Source organism: Pygocentrus nattereri, chromosome 17, assembly GCF_015220715.1.
Source record: "Pygocentrus nattereri isolate fPygNat1 chromosome 17, fPygNat1.pri, whole genome shotgun sequence".
NCBI classification, from domain to species: Eukaryota; Metazoa; Chordata; class Actinopteri; order Characiformes; family Serrasalmidae; genus Pygocentrus; species Pygocentrus nattereri.
Window position 1 is genome coordinate 29,306,812 of NC_051227.1, and position 23,505 is coordinate 29,330,316.

Genomic DNA, 23,505 nt, shown 5'->3' on the forward strand with positions numbered 1-23,505 from the left:
GCTAATTATCCTGACATTTAAAATGATATATATTTAATATGATATAAATATTATATTAAATAGTTCCTGCTTGGCTTGCCATAATACACACACACACACACACACACACATAAATCAAAGTTTGTTGTATATATATATCAAAGTTCATTGTATATACATATATAATAAAGTTCATTCCATATATATATATATATATATATATATATATATATATATATATATATATATATATATATATATATATATATATATATATATATATATATATATATATCAATCTTTGTTTCACTGAGATATATTGAATGAATGTTGATATATATACAATGAACACTGATATATATTGGATAAACTGTGATATACAGGATCTGGCCTGCAGTCCAGACCTGTCTCACATTGAAAATGTGTGGTGCATTAAGAAGTGCAAAATACGACAACGGAGACCCCGGACTGTTGAGCAACTGAAGTTGTACATCAAGCAAGAATGAGAAAGAATTCCACCTACAAAGCTTCAACAATTAGTGTCCTCAAATTTGTTCCCAAATGCTTACTGAGTGTTGTTAAAAGAAAAGGTGATGTAACACAGTGGTAAACATGCCCCTGTCCCAACTTCTTTGGAACGTGTTGCAGGCATCAAATTCAAAATGAGAGAATATTTGCAAAAAAAAAAAAAGTTTATCTGTTTGAACATTAAATATCTTGTATTTGTAGTGTATTCAATTGAATATAAGTTGAAAAGGATTTGCAAATCAACGCATTCTGTTTTTATTTATGTTTTACACAACGTCCCAACTTCATTGGAATTTGGGTTGTATTATTATTATTATTATTATTATTATTTGGATTGCTACAAATTTATCACAAAAAAATGCAGAAGACATGTTTAGGTTCATTGGTCAATTTGTTCAGCAAATAAAATGTCTGTATTTGCTTTGTGACTCTACATCTCAGTGACTGAATTATACAGAAATCTGGAACATTTGGTGGAATTTCCCTTTAAACTGTTTTATTCAGTTTGAACTGAATATATATGAAAACACATGTAACACACAACTTAGAGGAAATGTGTGAGATCTTTAGGAAAAGTAGCCTTTTAAAGCTAAGAGCACAAGATATTAATGAAGAGATAGCATGACTGAGCTTTCTAGAGGAATTCCCTAATAAAGCTACTCTGATATACAGTTTGAACACTCCTGATCAAATGACCTGTTGCTTCTTTTAAATGGAAGTAAGTTATTCTCTACAGAGAACACACTTAAGCACGGCTGAGCTGGTTCCCTCATGGGTACGTCAGTCAGGGAACATAACTGTAGCATAACGCATTGAAAGGATATTTTCTGAGCTGTATTGACTCCACATACCCCGTCTCACCTCCAGACTTTTTTATTTTATAAACATTAGGTTATGAAACAGTACAAGTATGTACTGTTATGTTCACAATGGGACATTAAAACCACTGCCGTACGTTAGGGAGAACATTTACACTTTTGTGCCTTGATGAACAATAAATGTACCTGCACAGAACCTTTATTTAACAGTGTAGAGGACGTGGTCATATATTTTCACTTAGAAAATCAACAGAACATCCCTGCTGAAAAAAGACCATTAGATGGCATTAGGCTCAAAACTTAATGGTTTTGCTTTCTAATGAGAATTGGGTTAACGGTTTCCAATGAATAGCACTACTTCACTGTAGAACACCTTTAGATCCCACTAGGAAACCATCAAGGCATTTAGAATCAGGCATTAGTCACCTGTTAAACTATTGGGATCCTTTACATTGTGATATTAACCCATTTAAAAGGCCAAACCATTAAAAACCATCAGGAGCCAACAGAAACACTATAGTTTTTGTGGGTTTTTTTCAGCAGGGATGTCTTTTGCCTTTAAACTGCTCAGACCTTTGGAGACGGCTGTGCGGCGTGTGGAGAGTTTGGTGCTGTGGGAGCTTTTTCTTTTATCCACTGTAAGACTCTGAGGAGAGGAAGCGGCTCACATTTTAAAGTCTGTAAATCAGAGAAGAATCGTTTTTTTCGCCCCACCTTAAGTGGTGCAGCTGTTCCGTTCAGTCACCTGCACCATTTAAGGTGGAGCGGAAAAATTCGAACAAGAAGCTGACGGACAGGAGGCAAATTCAGCCTCGCCTGTTTTACAAAGTCTTTACAAAAAGTCTGATCTCGCTGAGGTGTCGTGTTTAGCCTCGCAGTAAAACAGAGCCGAAGCTGAAGGTTCGCTGAAAACTTGCCGGAATCCAACTTCACCCTTCAACAGCGGATCCAACTTCACCCTCCCATCCCTCCACTCCATCCACACACTCAGCCACGTGTTAGCCCTCCTCTCGCACTGAGCGCGTCAGAGCGGACAGAGCGCAGAGCGCCGAGGCGCGGATGGAGCCTCACACTCACACACAGCCCCTCAGGATGGAGTGAGTCGGGCAGGGAGAGAAACTGAAGCTCGGAGGAAACTTCAACTTGAATAAAGCCGGGAATCTCGCCAACAGACAACTAAAGGAGTTCCGCGTGTTCTAAAGGAGAATCATGCCGGTGAGGAGGGGACACGTCGCCCCCCAGAACACTTTCCTTGACACAATCATCCGGAAATTCGAAGGACAAAGTAAGAGAATAACTACAGCTATTACTGTTACTGTCTGGTACAGATCATCATCACCATCATCATCATAAAGTTTTCGTCAGTTTATAGAACTGACCATTTCAAGCATCTCCTATGGTGATCCACCACTGGAATTTAGTCCAACACTACACTCTTAAAAAGATGGTTTTTCCAAGGGTTCTTCAGTAAATGGAATGGTTCTGTTTAGAGCCATGAGTTCTATTTAGAACTATTTCACCATTTCATGCTTAAATGGATCTTGGTATGGTGCAATGGTTCTCCAGAGAGATCTGTTGGTTCTAAATAGAACCGTTGTTATTATGTCAAGCTTGTAACAACAGGAGAACCCCTTTAGGTTCTATAGAACCATTTTCAAAAAGGTTCTACATGGAACCATTTACGACACATTTTCCATCGCTCTCAAGAACCACTTCATCATGCAAAGAACCATTTAAGCACAACATGGTTCTTATATAGAACTCATGGCTCTAAACAGAACCATTCCCTTTACTAAAAAACCTACTTAGAAGAACCATCTTTTTTTAAGAGTGTAGGCTTAATCCTGGGAAACTGGCCCTGAAGAGTCCAACAGATTGTTTTAATGTGCTTAACGTTAAAAGATTTGTTAAAGTTCATGATTATGGATTTTTTTGTGGAAAAGGCCCTTAAACCATATGCAACACATTTTCCATCATAGCGAAGAACTGTTTAATCATGCAAGAATATGAGTTCATTCTTCGATTTCCTCACAGGCTTCCCACTGATTCATTTGTCTCAACGTATTCTGTTGTCACAAACATTAAGTTTAAACAGTTTTTCATTTCACCTCACTTAAAGAGATGCTGTTCTTGTTCTCTGTACCACTTAATCATCAGTGCACGATTCTTCACAGACAACAATAAATCCAACACCTCCTCTATAAGACGTCTACGGCCAAAACTATTTCTCTGTTTGTCTGTTAAGATGTAAACAAAGTCATTCAGAGTGGTTGTGATTGGACCCAGACATCAGCCATGTTCAATGTCTCTGAAAGCCACCTCACATAAAATTATTACATGCAATAGTTTTGATTACACAGCCTGAGACATTGTTTTAGGATAGTCTTGTGATCTGGTTTTGGCCTAAACTTATTTTAGACCATCGATTGATGGTGGATACATGCATGCATTGTACGTGTTGGTTGTAATGTGTTGGTTAATTTTTTCTTCAGTGCATCATTGAGAGTCCTCTGAAATGTGTCCTGTCTGCTACCATATGTTTGTGCTGTTTCAGTGTCATTTGTAAAGGTATTTCCAGGATGGCATGTAATCTACAGCATTAATCCCTCAACAGATCGTAAATTCATCATCGCCAATGCACGAGTGGAGAACTGTGCCATCATCTTCTGCAATGACGGCTTCTGCCATATGTGTGGCTACACACGTGCTGAGGTCATGCAGAAGCCGTGTACCTGCAGCTTCCTATACGGGCCTCACACGGGAAGGTCTGCTGTGGCTCAGATGGCTAAGGCCCTCCTGGGCTCTGAGGAGAGGAAGGTGGAGATCTCCCTGTATAGGAAAGACGGTAAGAGTGGTGCTTATAGCCCCCCACAGTGTCAGTCATACAGGAGCGAGCACAGCCTTAATTTTTTTTTATTTTTGCTAAATAGTTTTTAAAATATTATTTTATTAAAATATATCATTTTTAATATATATATTTAAAATATAGTACAATAAATAAAAGGAAACTACACATCTCTGCTACAAATGACACGAGTGCAAGTGTTTCAACTTAACCCAAGGGTCAATAGAAAAGTCTGGTGAGTTGAAGAATGGGGCTGGCTGTCAAAAGAGGGGACTCTCACAAAGTTGTGACATTAAGATGACTGCCCTCTAAACTACCATTTGTCCATTTTGTCAAGAGTGCTACTGTTCTTCAATACAAACCAAAGATAAAATAAATTAAACCTTCCTTACATTTAACTGATTCACATGAATTTTACCTGTTTAGATGTACAGCTTTTATTTGAAGCATGGTAATCCTGAGATATGGCAGAGAGTGAAAACACTGCCAGCCGACCCAACTCTTACTTCAAAACAGCAATATGGGGAAATATATGCATAAACATTAATGCAATAACATTAATAATCATGGGAAGAAGCATTTCATTCAGTTGGTCAATTCAATGGTTGACCACATTGTAGAACAGCAAATATCAGTAAATATAATCAACCAATCCATGAATATAATGTTAAAAGAAAAACTGTTTTTTTTTAGTTTATAGACAGGAATATGGATTTTTCTCGTTGTTTACTTTAGGAGCTTAAAATGGTGCTGGTTTACAGCCGTCAGTTCTGTAACTTAGAAAAACATGATAAAAAAATTTATTCATGCTACAAATATTCGTCCAATTGCTGTGAGATGATGCTGCAGATGATGTTGCTATGAGTATACAAGATGACAAAAATCACATTCAGCTCTACCAGTTTAACCTCAAAAAAGAACCTGGGTTGCATTTTATCCTGTGTTAGGTTGTGTCCTGTCATTCCTTATATTCATACATACTAACAAATAGCTAACATCCCTACATACTAACAACATGACAGCAGTCATTATCTGAGCTATATATACTCTAACCCTTTTCTGAATATGTACATTGACTAACACCTGCATTTGCCTTGGAATTCTCCTTAAAGATAATTTTGAATACAATTACATTTTTTCACAGTAGACATACGGTGTAAAAGTATGATTTTCGTTTAAATGCTAGATTTAGAGAAGGTCTAATGGTTTCTGCATTTGAGAACATACTTTGAGCTTTCTCTGACATTATGGAATCATCTACAGCTACATTGTACCATAATCCATTGAAATTATGTTTTCTAAACTGTACTGACTCCACACACCCCATCTCTTCTCCAGGCTTTTTATTTTATTGTTCTGATTTAAAACATTCAGTTATGAAATGGTACAAATGTCTACTTTTCCACTAGGAAAAACTCATGTAAGGTACACCATTGGACCTTAAAACCACTATTGTACCTTTGAGGGTACACTTACATTGTTTGTACCTTGATGAATGAATCATGTACCTGCATAGTATGTTTATTTCTAACAGTGTATTTATTTTGCATGAGCAAATCCTTTCTACTGTTGATCAGGAGACACCTTGCTAACTCCATATATCCTCTGAAAATCTTCCCTTTCTGATCATAAACAGGGTTGCATAACTGAATGTGCTTGCTCCATGTACATCAGAAGGTTTATAGGCTTTAGTGGCATACTGTTTGACTGCACATCTGGCTTTGGCATGTACATTCTACTTTTGTACAGTCATGAGAAAAAAAAAAGATTTTTTAAAAGATGTTTTAAATTAAAAGGTGAGTTAACTGTCTGCCTTACATATTTGAATTGGCTGAATATCAAACCGTAAGCTGTGAAAAACACTTTTAGGTTTACAGCTACTTACTTTTTAAGTTCAAATCTTTGTTTCCAGTATATGCAGGGTATTTTTAACCAACAAAAAAAGAAAGAATGCCGATTTTCTGGAAACAAACAAAGCGAAACAGTGTGGTGTGAAAGTTCATTTAGCAGGAAAAGATTAAGATGGTGAACTACTGATGATGTTGAATTCATTACGATGTACATATACATATATCAATATACATTCTCAAGTCATTAATAGTTATTTGTGGTTATTTTTATGGGTGTCTCCTTCCAGTTATTAGGGTACACTACATCCAATTGAATATAATCCTCTTAAGCGAAATCCCTAATTAGATGAGTAAACCATTAAATATTGCACTCACTCTCCTTCAAAGCAGTAAGGATAACCCATGGAGATAATCTGAGTGGAGAATGAAATGGCAGGAATCCAGCTTTTAAGATTAACTCGAGGTAAACAATAGAGAAAGTCACACTTTTGCGCCAGTTCCAAGTAAAGCACCGAGCAGCTGAATTAGTTTCATATGAATTACAAAAATAATAGAATTTAAAAGGGGAATGAAGGTATAAAATGGGCAGTAATTTCTAATATTGTTTGATCTTCTATACAGAGGAGAGGTAGTAGAACCTTTCAGAGATGTTCTGCATTGGTTCTACTTGGCATGAATTGGTCTGCTAAATATTCAACCCAAAGCAAGAACTAAAAAACATCACATCTGCTTCTTACAAAGTGTGTAAGGGGGCTGACAAATTCATGTGCTTCATTAAAATAAACTGAAGTCTCACCACTTCTGTGTTTCATTTAAATTACATCAGAAATCATATGCAAACTGATTGTAATCAACATTCTGAGATGTAGGCAGGCAGTAAACCATTCAATCTTTAAAAAAATGAAACAAACTATCCTAAACTTCATAAGCTGTTCTGATTGGCTGCCCTGTATTGTGTCACATTCAGCAGTCCAGGCTGAAATACTCTTTATAACTTCAGTATGAAGGGGTTGGATTGGAAACTGCTGTAGGCTGAATGAATTCAAACAATGAATTCAGAATGAGCTATGTATGCAGCTTAGTTTCATATATTAATCATGAACTTTAAATTTCAAAGCTGCACTGTGTAAGCTTTTTTTTAAATTAATGAAGTAGAATTATTGAGGGAAATCAAGAGGAAAAAAACTGAACATGGTGTGTGTGTGCTGCTGCGGGTTTCCCTGTAAAGCCTAAAATAAAAATGTTAAGGTCTTGGGTTGGATTACGCAGGAGTTTTTCAGACCACATCAAACGTCTTTACAAGTTAATGTCAACGCATAGGCTCAAAAAGCAGGTCCAGCTTGATGTTTACGTCTCAAATCTAAAATCAACATTATTATATTATACAACATACATATATAACATTATAGTAATGAAGATATGATGATGATAATAGATAATTCACTGATGTCATCAGAAGACAGGTCCTTCACCAAGTTTTGACTGAGTTCTCTGTCAATACTCTTTCAGTGCTCTCACAATCATCAGATTCATCAGGGAAGGAGTCCAAACACAACTGTTGTTATATAACGTTTTTCTGCATGTTGTGTGCAATTACATATTTCCACCAGAGAGGTCTCCAAATCCCCAAAACGTAGTGTAGTATTAAAAATGTTACTACAACAAATATTTTCTTCTGTGAAACAAAACATTTAATAATCTTTCTCTACGTGAACTTGAACCAGTAAGGTGACTTTCTGTTTCCTTTTGATTTAAGGATCTTTTTAAAAGTCAGTCAGTTTACGGCATTGGGCTTAGAGTTTACAAGTTGATTTATAGCACTAGCCTAATTTCTACCTATTTCTGCTAAAGAGACTTACAGAGTGCCCTCTGTAAGTATTGGAACAGCACAGTTAAAACTACTTTTTTACACTATGCGCTACAGAACAAATGAAAAGTTGAATGAATGAAAGCATTTACTGTACTATTTTTGCTACAGCCATCTGCAGTGGTTATTTTTCATTATTGAAATGCATGCTTTATTGCCCATAAATTAGGATTTGGACAGCATAATTTCAACTTTTATTCTCTCTTGAAGTCATTGGATGCCTCACTGTGTTTCAGGTCACTTTCTCCTTGTCTTACTAAACACTACTCACTACTCCCAATATGGTATGATGTTCCTTTCCAGCTGAACAGTGGGACATTTTACAGTCAGATGAAATGTCTGTGTGCTGTGCAGAAGAGATTGTACAGTTAGCAAAAACAGGTTTGACTTTAACTTAACTTGACTTTAACTGGTCCAGTAAGGTGAATAGTGTGCAGAGGACAAATTATTAGAAATCGTTTGCCATGAAAGGGTTCATAATGCAGTCTGAGGGGTTTGGTTTTGTACTCATATCTATAAGCAGTTACAGTAAAAAATGTTGTACTGAGAATTTCATGTTGATCATGCCTCTTTGTCAGAATTGTATTTCTTAATATTATATCAAGTTGTTAGTTGAAGAGGGGATCCTTAAGGACCTTTTCCTCAAGGAGTTTGTAGGAAGGACATTCCAAGCAAAACATGGTATAAAAGTAGCACAAGAAGTACGAAAGGGTAGCTCCATAAATTTGAGTGATTTTCTAAAAGCCCGAGTGACTTTTAAGCCTGATTGTGCATTGATGTTAAACTCAAGGGAAATGATTTAGAAGTGTTTGAAGACTAGCAGATTTCCTCCTCTTAGCGATGACTCTTGGGGACTGAAAATATTCTACTGTATTAATCTCTGAAGTTCTTTTTTATTGTGCACATGATATTTCTAATGAGGCTTTAGGGCCACATTTTATCATTTATTTCATACAGTACTCACAATAATCTACACCAATAAGTAGACCAGGAGTGCAGATCTAGGATCTGTTCTTATTAATAGAATCTGGTCCTAACTCAGCACTCCTACTTTAAGAAGCTTTGTGAAGGAGGTCCAATATGTGTCAGTGTTTCATTAACTTCCATTCAAAGTTACAAATGTTTTTTCCTTCTCCTGTAAAGTTAGAGCTTTAATCGGGCTCAAACTCAAATACAGCTTTTCTGAGCCCAACACAGTCCTATACACAGTATCACATTTTGAATTTCCAAAACTGACCCAAACTGGCACATTAGTCACCCAAAGTGCTAAAGACATCTCACATAAGAGTGCTGGTTACCATTTAGTGACACTAATAGCCATAATTAGGTCATAGATACTTAAAAAATGTATAAAATAAAATACTAATGTTTTCACACTGTGCTGTCCTGATATAGCAGTTATCCTTTGCCTGTTTAATACTAAAGCACTATTTATGCACATAAGACACATTATATAACATGAGCATATAAAAATACTTTTGGACCAACAAATTGCAGAGTCATTCTGGCTACACTAAACTGAGCTCTAATGAGCTGTTTATGTCCCATTTGTCTCATAAGGGAAAATGCGGTTTAGAATCTTAAAAGTGAGCAGAAATAACTTTGCTTTAGTTTAGATTTTTAATACTGTATTAATACTGTATCATTCAGAGGGTCTCTATGCAATAACACTCTTTTTCTACACACTGAGCATGGGATGTGTGTAACGGAGCAGCAGCTGATGAAATGGATTTGTCTGGAACACTCAGTAACATCATTATCAAACAGGAAGCTACACCGTTCTTCTAGAGAACACAATGACTAATGTGTAAACTTTCCTGGAACTTCCTGCAAAGTGATAAATGGTTGTTTACTACTCCCTACACAGTGTGATGATCCATTCCAATGAATATTTTCACCCTTTATTGTTTGAAATCACACTTAAAATGGCTGAATATCGTCTGTATTCCACAGGGAACTATAATGGTGATTGGAATGCACCAACAGTAGCAGGCTTCAGGCTTATGTATAATGCACACACACACACACACACACACACACACACACACACACACACACACACATATATATATATATAAAATATTTCACCTAAAGGCTGTTTTATTCCTGTATTAAATTTGTTGTAGGGTGCCATTTCTTTCTAAGAAGCCAGGAACACACATACATAAATACATAAAGAGACTATGAAATGAAATTAGAAGCCTATGCATCATTATTATTAAACCTAAAAAAGACTTTCAGTTTACAAGCAATGCTCATAATGGACTATTTTGGGCTACCAATTAAAATGTTTGATGACTCAAAGTATGAAAGAATAGCACAATAAATGCTTCTGTTTCAAATAATTCACTAGAGATAGAGAATGACCCTACTCATCAGTCTTTATAGTCTGGTAATGGCTTCCATTGCTATAATTAGACAGAGTAATGACTGAGATTGTCTCAGGGAGTTAATTATTCATCCCTGGTCACTTGTACAGTAGGACAGTATGGCTGTCTCGTCTGAGGGACCACAGCCAGACATTTTCCTTTTTTGTTCTCAGCTAAAACTGGTTTGACTTCAGTATTTCTTTCCACTTTTTTATATTTAGTGTTCTGATTTTGTTTCAATTAGTCTTCAGTTCCTGAAATAGAGACTCTCTAAAAGCTACTTTAGTCACTCTGCTGACACAAATGTTTTCCCACAATACATAATTTCAAAATTGAATTAATTGTGAAGAATTTAAATTATCAGCTATGTAATCCAGGTAAAAAAAAATCAACAGTGCATGTAATTTCACATTTAATTACATACAACTCTATATATGCCCCTTCACAAGTTGCCTATTTTAGGTAAATGTTATAGACACTCAATAATATCTTTGGATGTAGTTTCTAATAACAAAAAACATGTCCAAAAAGGAGTTTTCCCAAACAGGAAAAATGTTCTCAAGCTTTAATGTAAGTGATAAATACAAATTACTAGTATACAAAATAAAACAAAACACGTCCCCTTGTCTGAGACAAACCTGCTTTAATTGTGATATTTGAGGGTTTCTTTCTGGCACAGTCCCGAACATGATGTCTGGCATTGATGCCAAAAACCTTTTGACTTCTACATTTTTGGTCGTACATGATAACTAGCAAAAGTCAGTAAATATTTAAGCGGTGCAAACTGTGACATTTGCAAGAGACACTGTTATTGTGCTGTACAGAACTCATCTGAGCATTTGTTTAACTAAATAGCTATTTGAATAAGGTGTGTGTAGTTTGATAAAAAGTGAAATAAATCTCATCTCAAATAAAAATTCAAATAGAAAAAACTAAAAGTAGCACAAGCTGGATGAGATTGTGTTATGCTTTTTTAAAAATTTGTTTACATTTTTTTCATTTTTATCAGTACAGATAACCCAAAAACTTAAACTGTAGTCATGATATAGTAGACTGGAACTAGCGACCCCTGTAAATATAGTGGCATGCTAAATTTGGGCAGCGTAGTCAAAAATTCTGTTACTTTGAATAGTTAAATTCAAAGATGAGCTCCAAACATTTCCAAAAAAATTTAATTCTGTCAAATCAATTTCCATAAAGTTAAAAATGAAAAAAAGCCCCTGTTTGACAGCAAAAGACCTTCAGGAAGGTTTAGCTCTGGAGTGGTGATGCAGTGTTCCACTGTGCTGTACTACATGTTCTATATTCCTGTGTCCATACCAAAACATTCAGCATCAGAAATTTGCAAAGGAACATCTAAACAAGTCCTGCGGATTGATGAAGTTAAAATAGAATTTTTAGAATTCTTTCTCCCCCATCGCTCAATGTGATGTTAGTCAGTGCAGGCATCTGATGTAACAGATCTGGCAGTTGGTGCTTTCTTCCAAGGGCGTTCAGCTGTCCAATGATGTTGTGTGAGCGGCAGTTTGAAAATATAATCAAGATGTTCAAGAGGGAAGAAGGGATTCAATAAAATAATAGCAAATTCTGGAAACATCACATCACACTGTCTGTAAAAAGCTGAAGAAAAAAAAGAGGATGGCTTCTAGAACAGGATAATGATCCTAAACACACCTTAACAATCCACAGTGGACTACCTTAAGAGGTGCTAGCTGAGGTTTTGCCATGTCCCTCACATCGAAAATCTGTGGATAGACATTAAAAGAGGACAGCCCAAGAATCTCACAGGATTAGAACCCTTTTTCAAGGAAGAATGGGCAAAAAACCCTAAATAAGAATTAACAGACATTTAGATTATTTAATTTTAGCTACAAAAAAACATTTACAAGTACTATAGTGCTAATAGTAAAGGGACTGTTACTAAGCACTGATCATGCAGGGTGCCCAAACTTTTGCTTCAGGCTCTTTGAAACTGCAAAAAATGGAAATTACAAAAGCACCACATGAACATCTGTAAATGTATACTTATATAGAGTCCAGCACAGTTTAGTGGCACACCTGATTAAGCTCATCACTTAATTACTATATTGCTAGCTTTGTTAGAGCAGCTGCCAATGCACATCTCTGCAGCTCACACAAACTAGGTCCACAAAGCAAGCAATACTAAGGCCAGGAGAGAGCGAGCAGGGAAAGGAGTATGTGAGGTGTGAGACAGGGTACTTTGGGTCAGCTTTTCAGGCTTTAAATCCTGATGGTAATTTGATTTTTATATGGTGCTTATGGTCTTACGAAAACTATGATCCTTTCCTCTTGAGGCATTAACCTCTGTGGTTCTGGCATCTCTGTCCTTGGTGCTGAAGAAGCCAAACCCCCCGTTCTGCATAAAGCTCTTGTTTGCAAATCATATCCCTCGGGCACTCAGGACTTTTAATCCTCTCTCCCATGTGCCTCATGCTTTCCAGACCGTTCAAATACATTAGCCTATGTGCATGAAGGTATATTTACAAGATAGGATCCATTCTCACCTGTATCAACCTGCTGTCACATATCCGCTGTAAGATTATGACGTAGGGGCCTCTGGGGCTGTGTGGCATTCAGCAGCAGATGGTGCGGGATGATGTTATACAGTAGCAGATGCTGGTGGTATGAATGAAATGATTTAGAGAAGAATAGACAGGCATGTCCTCATCAGTAATCCCTGAAAGACTAAAAAATGTCCTCGGCCCCACATATGTCCTTTCTGTCCTTCAGGGTCCCCTCAGCTTTCATCCTCCCACTGCTGTAAGCACTGGGGAAGCAGAACATGTTGGTGTTGTGGCGCTATAGGGAGGTCTGGGGCTCTGATGCCTGAGTAGCACTGAAGACGGTTAAGAGCATGGTTCTTTAAGGGTTCTTTCGTAAAGAAAACAGTTCTATATAGAACCATGAACACTCAAAAAATCCTTTGCATTATGAAGGTGTTCTTTGCATGGTGAAAGGTTCTTCAGATTGATGGAGAATGTGCTGTAGATGATTCCACATAGAACATTTTAATTGAGCACCAAAAATGTATATTATATAGCACCAAACATACCAAAAAGGGATTCCCTACTGTTACAAGCTTGTCATCAATAACAATAACAATAGAAACATGTAACCATACATGAACATGTGTTCATGGCTCTATATAAAACCATTTTCTTTACTAAAGAACCCTTAAAGAACCATCCTTAACATACCTGTAGTAGTACAAGAACTTTGGATAGTTAAAGATAAAGATAAAGAAAAATATGAAGATTGCAGAAAGGTTAACACAGAAGCTACAAACACTAAATATATCAATGCTTGAGCCCATCATTTGCTCTTATTAGCCTCCGTTCTATTTCTGAGACCTTCGATTTTTGCACACCTGCAAAGTTCATTCTTAGAAGTTGGTTGCATTTTCTGCTTCTCAGGATTCAAGTAATCTCAAACACACTCTGTGATCTTGAGGTCTGGTCTGTGACTCATATGCACTATGAATGTGATTTCAGTATTGAAAATGTAAATCTGATCTATCCTTAAAGAAAAAAAAAATCCTGTTGTGGAGAATGTGGATAGTAAGTTTCCTCATGCCATGTAATTAAGCTTATACGAGTATTTATCTGTGCTTTAGGCCACATGTTCGGAGTTTTGGGTCTGTAAATATTAAGTTCTGAGCCAGTTTCAACATCTACAACGTCTACTGTGACTTCTTAGTTTCAGTCAAATGGTCATGTGATTGCTGGGTACAGCTTAAGTTGTGCACATATAGGAAGGCAGCAGATGTGCTACAGAGCCATACCAGTGACAAGTTCCCTGAATCTTGTTGTTTATCTCCCTCTAGTGGAAGAAGGCTTGTATTTGGAGGCAGACATTTGATGGCAAATGGTATTATGCACCCATTTATGCACATATACATCTGAACGTTTATTTTCTGTACAGGGGTGTGTTTTCCATGCTTCGTGGATGTGGTTCCAGTAAAAAACGAGGATGGAATGGTCATCATGTTCATCCTGAACTTTGAGCTGGCAGACCAGCAGGACAGAGGAGCAAACACTTCACCACTAAAAGCTCGCACCGTCAAATTGCCCATTCCATGGCTCTCTAAAGGTGATATAGTACCACTCACTCACTCCAAGTGTATTAGGGTTCTTCTGGTCATATTTCAAGACCCTGAGGTCTTAACTTGTGTTGAAATGATGGTTCAGCTAAATGGCAATTTTTCCCTTACCCAAAATGAGCTTGATCAGCCAAGAAGATGATGTATAATGTTCGCTTTTTGAGTTTTGCATTGCATCTAGAAGAATAATGTAGCTTAATAGTAGTATAATAGTATACTAGTATAATAATAGTATAATATAGTAATAGAAGCTTATATTTCTCCAAATAGCACTGTGCAAACGGCATTTATGAATCTTATTTCCCTCAAACTGTGTTGAGTTTTTATCTCAGATAGACTTATGTGGTTTCTGTCACTGTATTACATTGTGTTGTCTATTAAAATAGAGAAAACAAAAGAAGCAAACACAGCTGGATGGCCACATCTGGGCTAAGGGGAAAATTGTGTAAATCAGATTGTTGGCAGAATCACTAGTTTAAGACAAAATTGCTTATGCTTTATTAAAATATACACTGATGCAGATCAGTTTGAGAATGCTATTTACTTTGATGTACTTAAAGTAAATAACATTCTCAAAATGATCTGCATCAGTGTATATTTTAATAAAGCATAAGCAATTTTGTCTTAAACTAGTGAATCATGGAGGCAGATGATCCGCTGTGGTGACCCGTAAAGGGAGCAGCCGAAAGAAGAAGAAGAAGATTTACTTTAATGTACTTGCAAGAAAATTGATTTACATTGTATATTTAGCTGTAGGAGGTTAGATAGAAAGATACATAGATATATAAAACAAATAGAATAGATGTATAGATATACAGAAAATATATATAGATGTATATTTTTCATCATGTAATCAAACTATCATTAGCATGGTCATAAATCTGTTGTCCTTTCCAACCTGCCGAGCTTTATTTAGCTATAACAGCATAATCCAACTTGGTAGCATTACATTTCAGACTGCAAAGAACTCTGAAATTTTTACCAGTGTTTTGTAAAGCCTGTCCAAACCAGTAATTGCTACAAAAGAATGTACTTGTGGAAGGAGCATGAATAGGTCGGTTAGATAAACTTTGGTAAATAAACTGTGTCTCTCAGCTTGCAGCAGACCCAGGTTCAGGCTTCCCCGGCCTCTGCTGCACCCTCTGAGCGGCAATAAGCAGTCTCTGCGCGATGATGCTGAGATGGGTCACATGCGGGAGATGCCTCACATGGGCCATGAGTCCGTGGCTCTGGACAAGCTGCTGTCCCTTCCAGAACGCGCTGCACTAGAGGGGCCTCCGATGCTCCTGTGGGAAGACGAGCCCCCGTCGGAGTCTCTCTCAGCACCGGCCCAGCCTTTGACCCAGGGTTTCTCTCTGTCCTCCCCCCGGCTGCACTGCCCCAAGCCAGAGACCTCACCCTCCAACTGCAGCATGTCCCACAGCCGCTCCTGTGAAAGCCTGTGCAGCATGCGCCGCTCTCCCTCAAATGACTTCAACTGGGACAAAAAGCTGCTCATCAGGCCCAACAGCACAGGTGAGTGCACAGTTAATTTTCAATAACAAAACGCATGCTGTCGGTTATGGTGCACTCTTAAAAATAACACTTCTTAAATGGTTCATGGTTAGGATGTATTCTTCTAAGGAAAAAGTGATAATAAAAGGACCTGATCATAAGTAATTTAATTATTACCTAATAGTTTTTTCAAAGATAGCTAATAATTCTATAATTATTACTTGTGCAGGAACATGATTTACCTTTTGAATCTGTTTAATGAGACAAATAATGAAGGCACTTTCAAATATATCTTAATTAAGTAGGATAAATAATAATATATCTTTATAAATGTGTTATAATGTCATAACTTTATAATCAGGGTCCAATTAATGATTACTAATGTTTAAAGCATATATGTTAACCACTTTATAATCAATAAGCATCAGGAAAAGTTGATGCATCTCAAAGTAGCACAATATTTAGATCATTTTTAATAATGACTACGAACTATATTTAATGGTGAGATTTCTACAATTTCAAATAATTACTGAATATTCATATATCAGTGAGTAAAAGGTAAAGATTTTAAAAAGTATAACTTATAAATACATATGTAGTAATTATATAACAATTATAAACACTGAATAAGAGCACCAGTGAGTCTCTAAATCCTTTGTGTTTGCTCAGGTACCATGCGTCGTAAAGGCAGCATGCCCAACTCCACGTCAGACTCAGACCTGATGCGGTTCCGCACATTAAATACAGGTCCTGCAACAACGCACAACTTAATAGACTTCAAGTCGGACCCCTTGGTAACTCTCCCTCCGAGCGAAATTGACATCATTGCTCCCTGCAAACTGATCGACCGCACCCATAACGTGACTGAAAGAGTTACTCAGGTGAGTGGAGCAGCTCGATTACTCAGCCTTTCATCTGAGATAGAAGCACTGTTTTGTAAAACATTAAAAAAACCTGCAGTGTTACAGGGTTACAGAGGAAATCAATGTGAAATGGCAAAAGTGAAAAAGTAATGTTCAAATAAGGTATATTTGTAGAAAAAGTTTATAATAAAAAGTTCCCACCAGAAGTCTAAGAGAAGTAAAGCCACATTTTGTCCATATGTCAAAAAAATTAAAATAAAACAAGGCAAATATTCAGTATGTGCTGTATCATTTAGGAACAAAGGCAAGTAACTTTCAAATAATAAAAAAAATGTATAAATTGTCCAGAAATGAATAATAATGATCTGCAAGAGGATAATTTCATTTTGCCAGTTTAAGTGTTTAGTTCACATACATGTAGACAGTCATCACTGAGTGAGCACAGGGACAGCTGCATTGGCCAGACAGCTTTCTTTCATTATGAATTTTGAATAGCTGATGACTGTGCCAGTCTCTGACATTCTGTAATGTGGATAAATGGGGCTTTGTGGTGGATGTAATACTGTAGAGGAAAGAGGAGGGAACCTCATCCCCATCCCTCACAGTACAGTTAATCCTGTAACACTCCTCTCCAGAGTCCTGGCCCACTTTAAGAGCCATTATCTCATTGATCACACTGACACAGCCACTGGAGGCCTAAGCATGAGGATGAAATCATGCCACATGTTCATGTTGATCAGCGCATGTCTGTATGCAGTCCTGTCTCCCTGTTATTTACAATACTGTGAAGAAGTCAGAGACCACCCTTTCTCTTATTTCATTTTCAGTCAGTACAGCCGTTATGTACAAGTTATTCTAATTTTTCAGCATTAGAAAAAGTAAATAGTAAACAGAAAAATGCACAAAAGCCTCAACAGGTAAAAATACATCATATTTTTGGGAGGAAGAAAAGATATTTATCTTCAAAGTTCAGTCTTAGCAGTTGGTTAACCCCAAGGAAGCTATTCTAGGTTATAGAAGTGTGTAATAAAAAAACGCCTGTTCATCAGCAGGCCCATGGCTTGTTAAGCGGTAAAATTTTCATCTTCTTACCATCCAAGTAATCCCAGTTATAAAATCAATTAAAAAAAACATAGTCTTACTTTCAGTTTCAGTGCAATAGTGCAAATTCTCTATATCCTTTTCTCAGTAATGGCCTCTTGACAGCTGTACATCCTTTCAGACACAGAGTAATGAGTCTTCTCACAGTAGAAGGATGGACCGAAACACTTGTGGATTTTTTTAGATAAATAAGAATGGAGCTACTTTTCCTGTTATCTCTAAAAGATGAAAGGTTATCTGGTAGTGTTTTGATGGCTTACCAGGTCTTGCATGTTAGGAGTCTCATTCAAGGGTAACATAAACTCAGTGACTCCTTTGGGAACAGCTTTTGTTGGGAGAAGCCAGTTGGAACTGGATTGTTTTAAGACTGGAAGGACAGAAGGTTAAGTGTGCACAGAAGTAAAGAGTGGAGAAATTTAATACTGACAGATTTGATATTATACTAAGTGTTGGAGGCTTTTGTGTAATTTTCAGGTAATTGTGTGTTTCCTGCTATTTTCCTGTCACTGAAAAATGAATTACATACTTAATGGCTGTTCTGCCTGGAAATCAAATAAATGAAAGGAAGGTTTTTGACTTTAGCATTGCGCTGTACACCTCCTTAAAGGGAAGGTTAGATAAAAAGCTTCCTTTTTCATAGTGATAACTAAATTCTCAGTGCCTCTGTGGTCTCCCACAGAATAGCCATTATACTTCTGCCACCATGTACCAAGAGTAAACAGTTTCATATAATTCATAACACAGGAAGTGCTAAACTCACAGAAAGGTTATAGCCAGTGTTGTATTGTCTGAACAGTTTATAAACATTCAGCTTCCATGTTGAAAACATCTTTTTTTAATAGTTACATTTGGCTGTTTTTCCAAAACAGTGATATTATGTGTGGTTGTCATATCACACATAACAAACTCCACTGTCCCAGTCAGTTTGGGCATTTCATTTGGAAGTGAAACTTGTGATAATAGAAGGGGAACACTTGAATAAAGCATAAACTACTGAAACACGATCAGTAAAATTACACACTCAAAAAAGGTTTCTTTAGTTCTATATAGACCCATGAACACCCAAAGAACCCTTTGCGTGATTAAATGACTCTTTGCATCGTGGAGGAGTTCGTCAGATTGATGCAAAATATATTACTTCTGGTTCTATATAGAACCTTTTGAAAAGGGCTCTCTAAAGCATCAATAATTGTTCTTCTATTGTTACAGTGCCAAAATTTGGGATATTAGAAGCATCCTTTTTTCAAAAATGTTCTATATAGCTATATAGGACACTCTATAGTACATTCTCCATCAATCTGAAGAACTCTTTCACATTGTAAAGAACTCTTTAATCTGCACTGGGTTTTTTGGGTCTATATCGAACCATTTTCTTTACTGAAGAACCCTTGAAGGGTTTTAAAGAATGTAGTAATACAAGGAGATAAGCAAGGCTCAGAATCCACACAGATTAGATTTAAGACTTGTGCTAGTAGGATCTACGGAAATGCCTTACGTTAAAAATACATCTGATTGACTATTTAGTTACTTAATATAGTTCATTATTTTTGTCAAACTATACAGCTTTTAAATATTTTTTTGATGGCCTGTTTATATTTTTATTAGTTATCAAGAGTTGGCTGATGAGTTGTGTATCAGAGCTACATCATCATGTAAATCAGACAGGAAACAAACATTGTCTGTGGTGGATATTTTTGGACATCCCAGTACACAGTACTGATAATGAGAGAGTTTTGTTGTTTTGGCTCTGTATTCCAGATTAAAATGCCAAATGTCAGCTTTAGTTTAAGAGTATTTACACATACATTGGATGAACCATATAATTCTCACTCTAGTCCTTGTGAGTCTCACAATCCACATATTTGGTTTATTTCATGTCACTAACACACCTGCTTCTGAGGAGATTAAGGGTTCTGCAACTATTGTTTACCTGTTAGACGTGTGTTAGAAACTGGAGTAGATTAAAATATAGACTGAGTGGCCGTCCTTGAGGACTGAATTGACAATCTCTGACATACAGGAATCACAGCACATGTATGTCTCTTTAAAATCAAGGCCTGACTGAAGTCTGACTCACAGACTTTATTAGACATTCTATGTTTTCCTTGGTGATGCTTTGTCAAACCTCTAATTAAGCTGCTTTCTGGTTCTATTTGTTTAGTTCTTACTTGTTTAGAAAGGCTTTTCGGACTGCATTTCAAGAACTCAGACTCAGCTCCAACTTAAGTATGACAGTAGAAGATATTGTTATGCTTTACGGTTAACTGCTAAACACTAAACTGGAGCTGAGCAGTTAAAATGCTTCTGTACACATCTGGAATTTACAACTCATACCATTGCTGACGCTGGAAGTCACATCATCATCAAAAACAAATGAGTCGGTTTCACTAGCAGCCACCTTGTTTCATGCACGAGGTACTACGCTTTGGATCATGAGCAGTTCCCTTTTCTCACACATTTTCTCCATTCTTCACTATTGTGCAGGATAATCTATGTCTCTACTTATTAAACTATACTGCATAAATCTATAGACCTTTTAAATGACATTAAAGCACATACATTTTAAAAAGTAAATACTCAGGGCTCTCTCATTGCTTGGGGGGCACTAAATAATTGCTTCTAACCCTTATTCCAAGAAACAACCCTGGTTCAATTACTGATGGTCTCCTGAAATCCAATAAGGAAGCAAAATATTGCAAATTAAAGCCCATGCACTTTAAAGGAGAATTCCCCAGATTTTTCTATTTTTTTGCATAACTCAGTGCTTGAGATGTAAACAGTCATTCAGAATGCTTTGATATAAAATGGCTCATTGTAGACAATCTTGCCATTTCAGATTTCTTTATAATGATGGTGATAGGAACCAGAGGTCACCATGTACACAGCACAAACATAGCCATTTTATTTACTATCTGAAATGGCCAGTGAACTTCTAGATGTCGCTTTAGTGTGTATATGTAACATTGATCATGTTAAAACAGTGGTAAATTTGAAAAAACATGATTTCTTGAATACTATTTTGCCTCACAGAACCCTGCATGTAGTCCTCCACCATGATAGCATCTTCAAAATATGTTTAACAGTGTATTCATAACTATTTCTTCTGATAACTTTATGTGAGGTAGCTTTTAGAGGCATTTCCCAGACATCTGGTTCCTGTCACCACCACTGTGAACAAGCTTCTCTAGAATTTGATACCTATCAAACAACTCTCAATGATTGTTTATATCTTAACCATTTAATTATGCAGAATTTTTTTTTAAAATTATGGAATTCCTGTCTCACCACACAGTCATTGTTTTAATTCCAATTTCAAGTGCAGATCAAAGAGAAATGCTCCCAAACTCATATGTGATGCACATATGGCAACATTCTAATATTCCTATCAATTGTACATGCAAATGTTGTGCTTTAGTGTCACCACATGGCCGGCCCGGGACAGTTCACTAAGTGAACCTTTGTCTTATATACATTAAAAATATGATGGTGTATATGTAGTGTAGGTAGGTAGGTATATTAAGAAATCTATTACACCTGTTTTAGCATCACTGTCTGCCTCATTCATTTAGAATGGATTTAAAGGTTTGTCTTTTTTTTCTTTACTGCTTGGCACCTTCATAAATCTCCGAATGCCTTACAGACTGTGTTCCAAACCAAGTTTTATGACCAAGTGTTGGCTGACTGCACAGCTCAAGTATGAAGCACAAGAAACGGGGTGAAGCAGCCTTTTAGTTTTTATGTTCCATAGATTTGGCACTTACAGCTTATTTATCAGGTCTCATCTACTGTCAAGAAAAACCTCAAAACCAAAACCTCTTCATCTTTTACTGTAGAATTTAATTAGCATTTATTTTACCATTGTTTTTATTTTTTTATGATTATTTGCACCACTGTTTAGATATCTTTATTTAGCATTTTATATATTTTTACACCTTTTTATTTAATATACATAATTAAATTTCGTATTAATTAAATTTCGAAAGGGTTCGTATCTGCCATGTCACAAGTGTGCACTTTGATTTGAAAAACAAAGTTAAATCCCCCAGGCGCACCTCCAGTTCATTTCGGATGACTAACTGAGTCCATGAAGCAGAATAAGGTGAAAGCTCATGGGAGTCAAGCTGGCTTTTACTGCACCCAGGAATTAGCTTGTTTCTTTCAAACCATATTACAGGACCGCAGGGCTTTCAGTGGAGTAAGATTTAATTATCAAATAAATAGAAATCTTCACGTAAAGTTTGGCCCACAGGCCAAAGTTGGACCATGAAGATGTTTGATTTGGCCCTCCAGGCACACCCCCTCACTGACTGAGAGAATAAGCCTACCGACCAATGAGAGAACAAACGGATTGAGGAAACAAATCTGTCATTTTTCTTCACATGATTTGAAGAAGCCATTGTGTCAAAATGTATCATGAATAAACAGATAGAAAGTGTCCAAAATGATTTAGAACAAGATCTTGCTGTATTAGCTTCCATTACAAGTTAATTTCTTTTTTACTTGTTCTGTAAAGTTATCATTTTGGAGATGATGCTTTGTCCTGACAGCGATGACATTTAAATATTTACATTATGTAATATTTAGAATTGAATACATTTTAATGTTACTTTTAAAATTGAACTTCCAAAGTATTTTAGCTGCATTTAAACCTACCTACCATCTTGTTTTGAGAGACAAAAAATTGGAACCCCCCCCACCAACTTAATGACTACATTTGTGTGCAAAAATGAAATCCCTGGTCAAATGATTTTCTAAGTGAAAAAAGTAAGACATCTTCTACAGGGAACAAACATGGCATTTTTTATTTATTTCCCATTTCTATTTGTTTAAAATGTGCAGAAATGTATTCCCTGTAGAGGATCTGTTAATTTATTTTCACTTAGAAAATCATCAAAGCGTGTCATTTAACCTGAGGTGCCCAAACTTTTGCATAAGAGTGCATTTAACCTTTGTACTTCAATGGTTCTTGCTGTTTCCCTCCATGTGTACATTCATCAGACTGAAGTAGCAGTTACTGAAGCCGTTCTTCAATGGCTTTGTTTTACAATGTCTCAGAGTGTTACTCAGAGCTATCAATCAGGCTCTACAGATGTAATACCCAGAGATATAGAGGACAGTCAGACTGCCAGCTGCAATTATGGCTTGTTCTGAATGGGACTCCCACAGAACAGAGAGGGGGAGGGTGTGTGTGAGGCTCATACACACATGCAGTAAGAGAAAGGTAGAGAGTGTGAGCAGACCACCACAGACAATTTAGCAGAAACCCATGCAAAAACAACCAGAGGCCTGTGCAGAGAGAATGTGAGAATGGTGCTCGTACTAACTTTCAAACCTCAGTTTTTCCTTTGTATTTATGAAGTGAACATCTGCAACTTTCTGTGAGGAGCTCTTTCAGAGATTTGGATGACCTGAACAAACTGCGCCTGGTAATGTGCTTGCAGGAGGATTTTAAGGAGCATTTGATTCTGTACTTTGGAGAACATCGTGAGTATCAGGTAACAGGTTCACAGAGCGCTGAAATATCCTGGGAGTGGAAGTTTTCTGAGGGTGAAATGTTATTTCGACTTTGGAGGTACAGACAGTAAGACTCCAGGCGTGTTTGATTCCCTGAACTGTTACTGGGAGCTGTAGCTAAAGCTGCAATGCGAGGCGGACGATAACAGAAACAGAG

At 36.8% G+C, this 23,505-nt stretch overlaps 1 protein-coding gene across 1 annotated transcript in view; it reads left to right on the forward strand.

Annotated features, from left to right (window-relative positions):
- Positions 1 to 2,462: 2,462 nt before the first annotated feature.
- kcnh2a (potassium voltage-gated channel, subfamily H (eag-related), member 2a) overlaps positions 2,463 to 23,505 on the forward strand; it is a 35,573-nt gene continuing 14,530 nt past the window's right edge. The window contains exons 1-5 of the mRNA XM_037546452.1: positions 2,463 to 2,610; positions 3,940 to 4,170; positions 14,199 to 14,366; positions 15,472 to 15,891; positions 16,540 to 16,751. Of these exons, the coding sequence (XP_037402349.1) occupies positions 2,535 to 2,610; positions 3,940 to 4,170; positions 14,199 to 14,366; positions 15,472 to 15,891; positions 16,540 to 16,751 (1,107 nt within the window). The 5' untranslated portion in view covers positions 2,463 to 2,534. The remainder of the gene's footprint in view (positions 2,611 to 3,939; positions 4,171 to 14,198; positions 14,367 to 15,471; positions 15,892 to 16,539; positions 16,752 to 23,505) is intronic.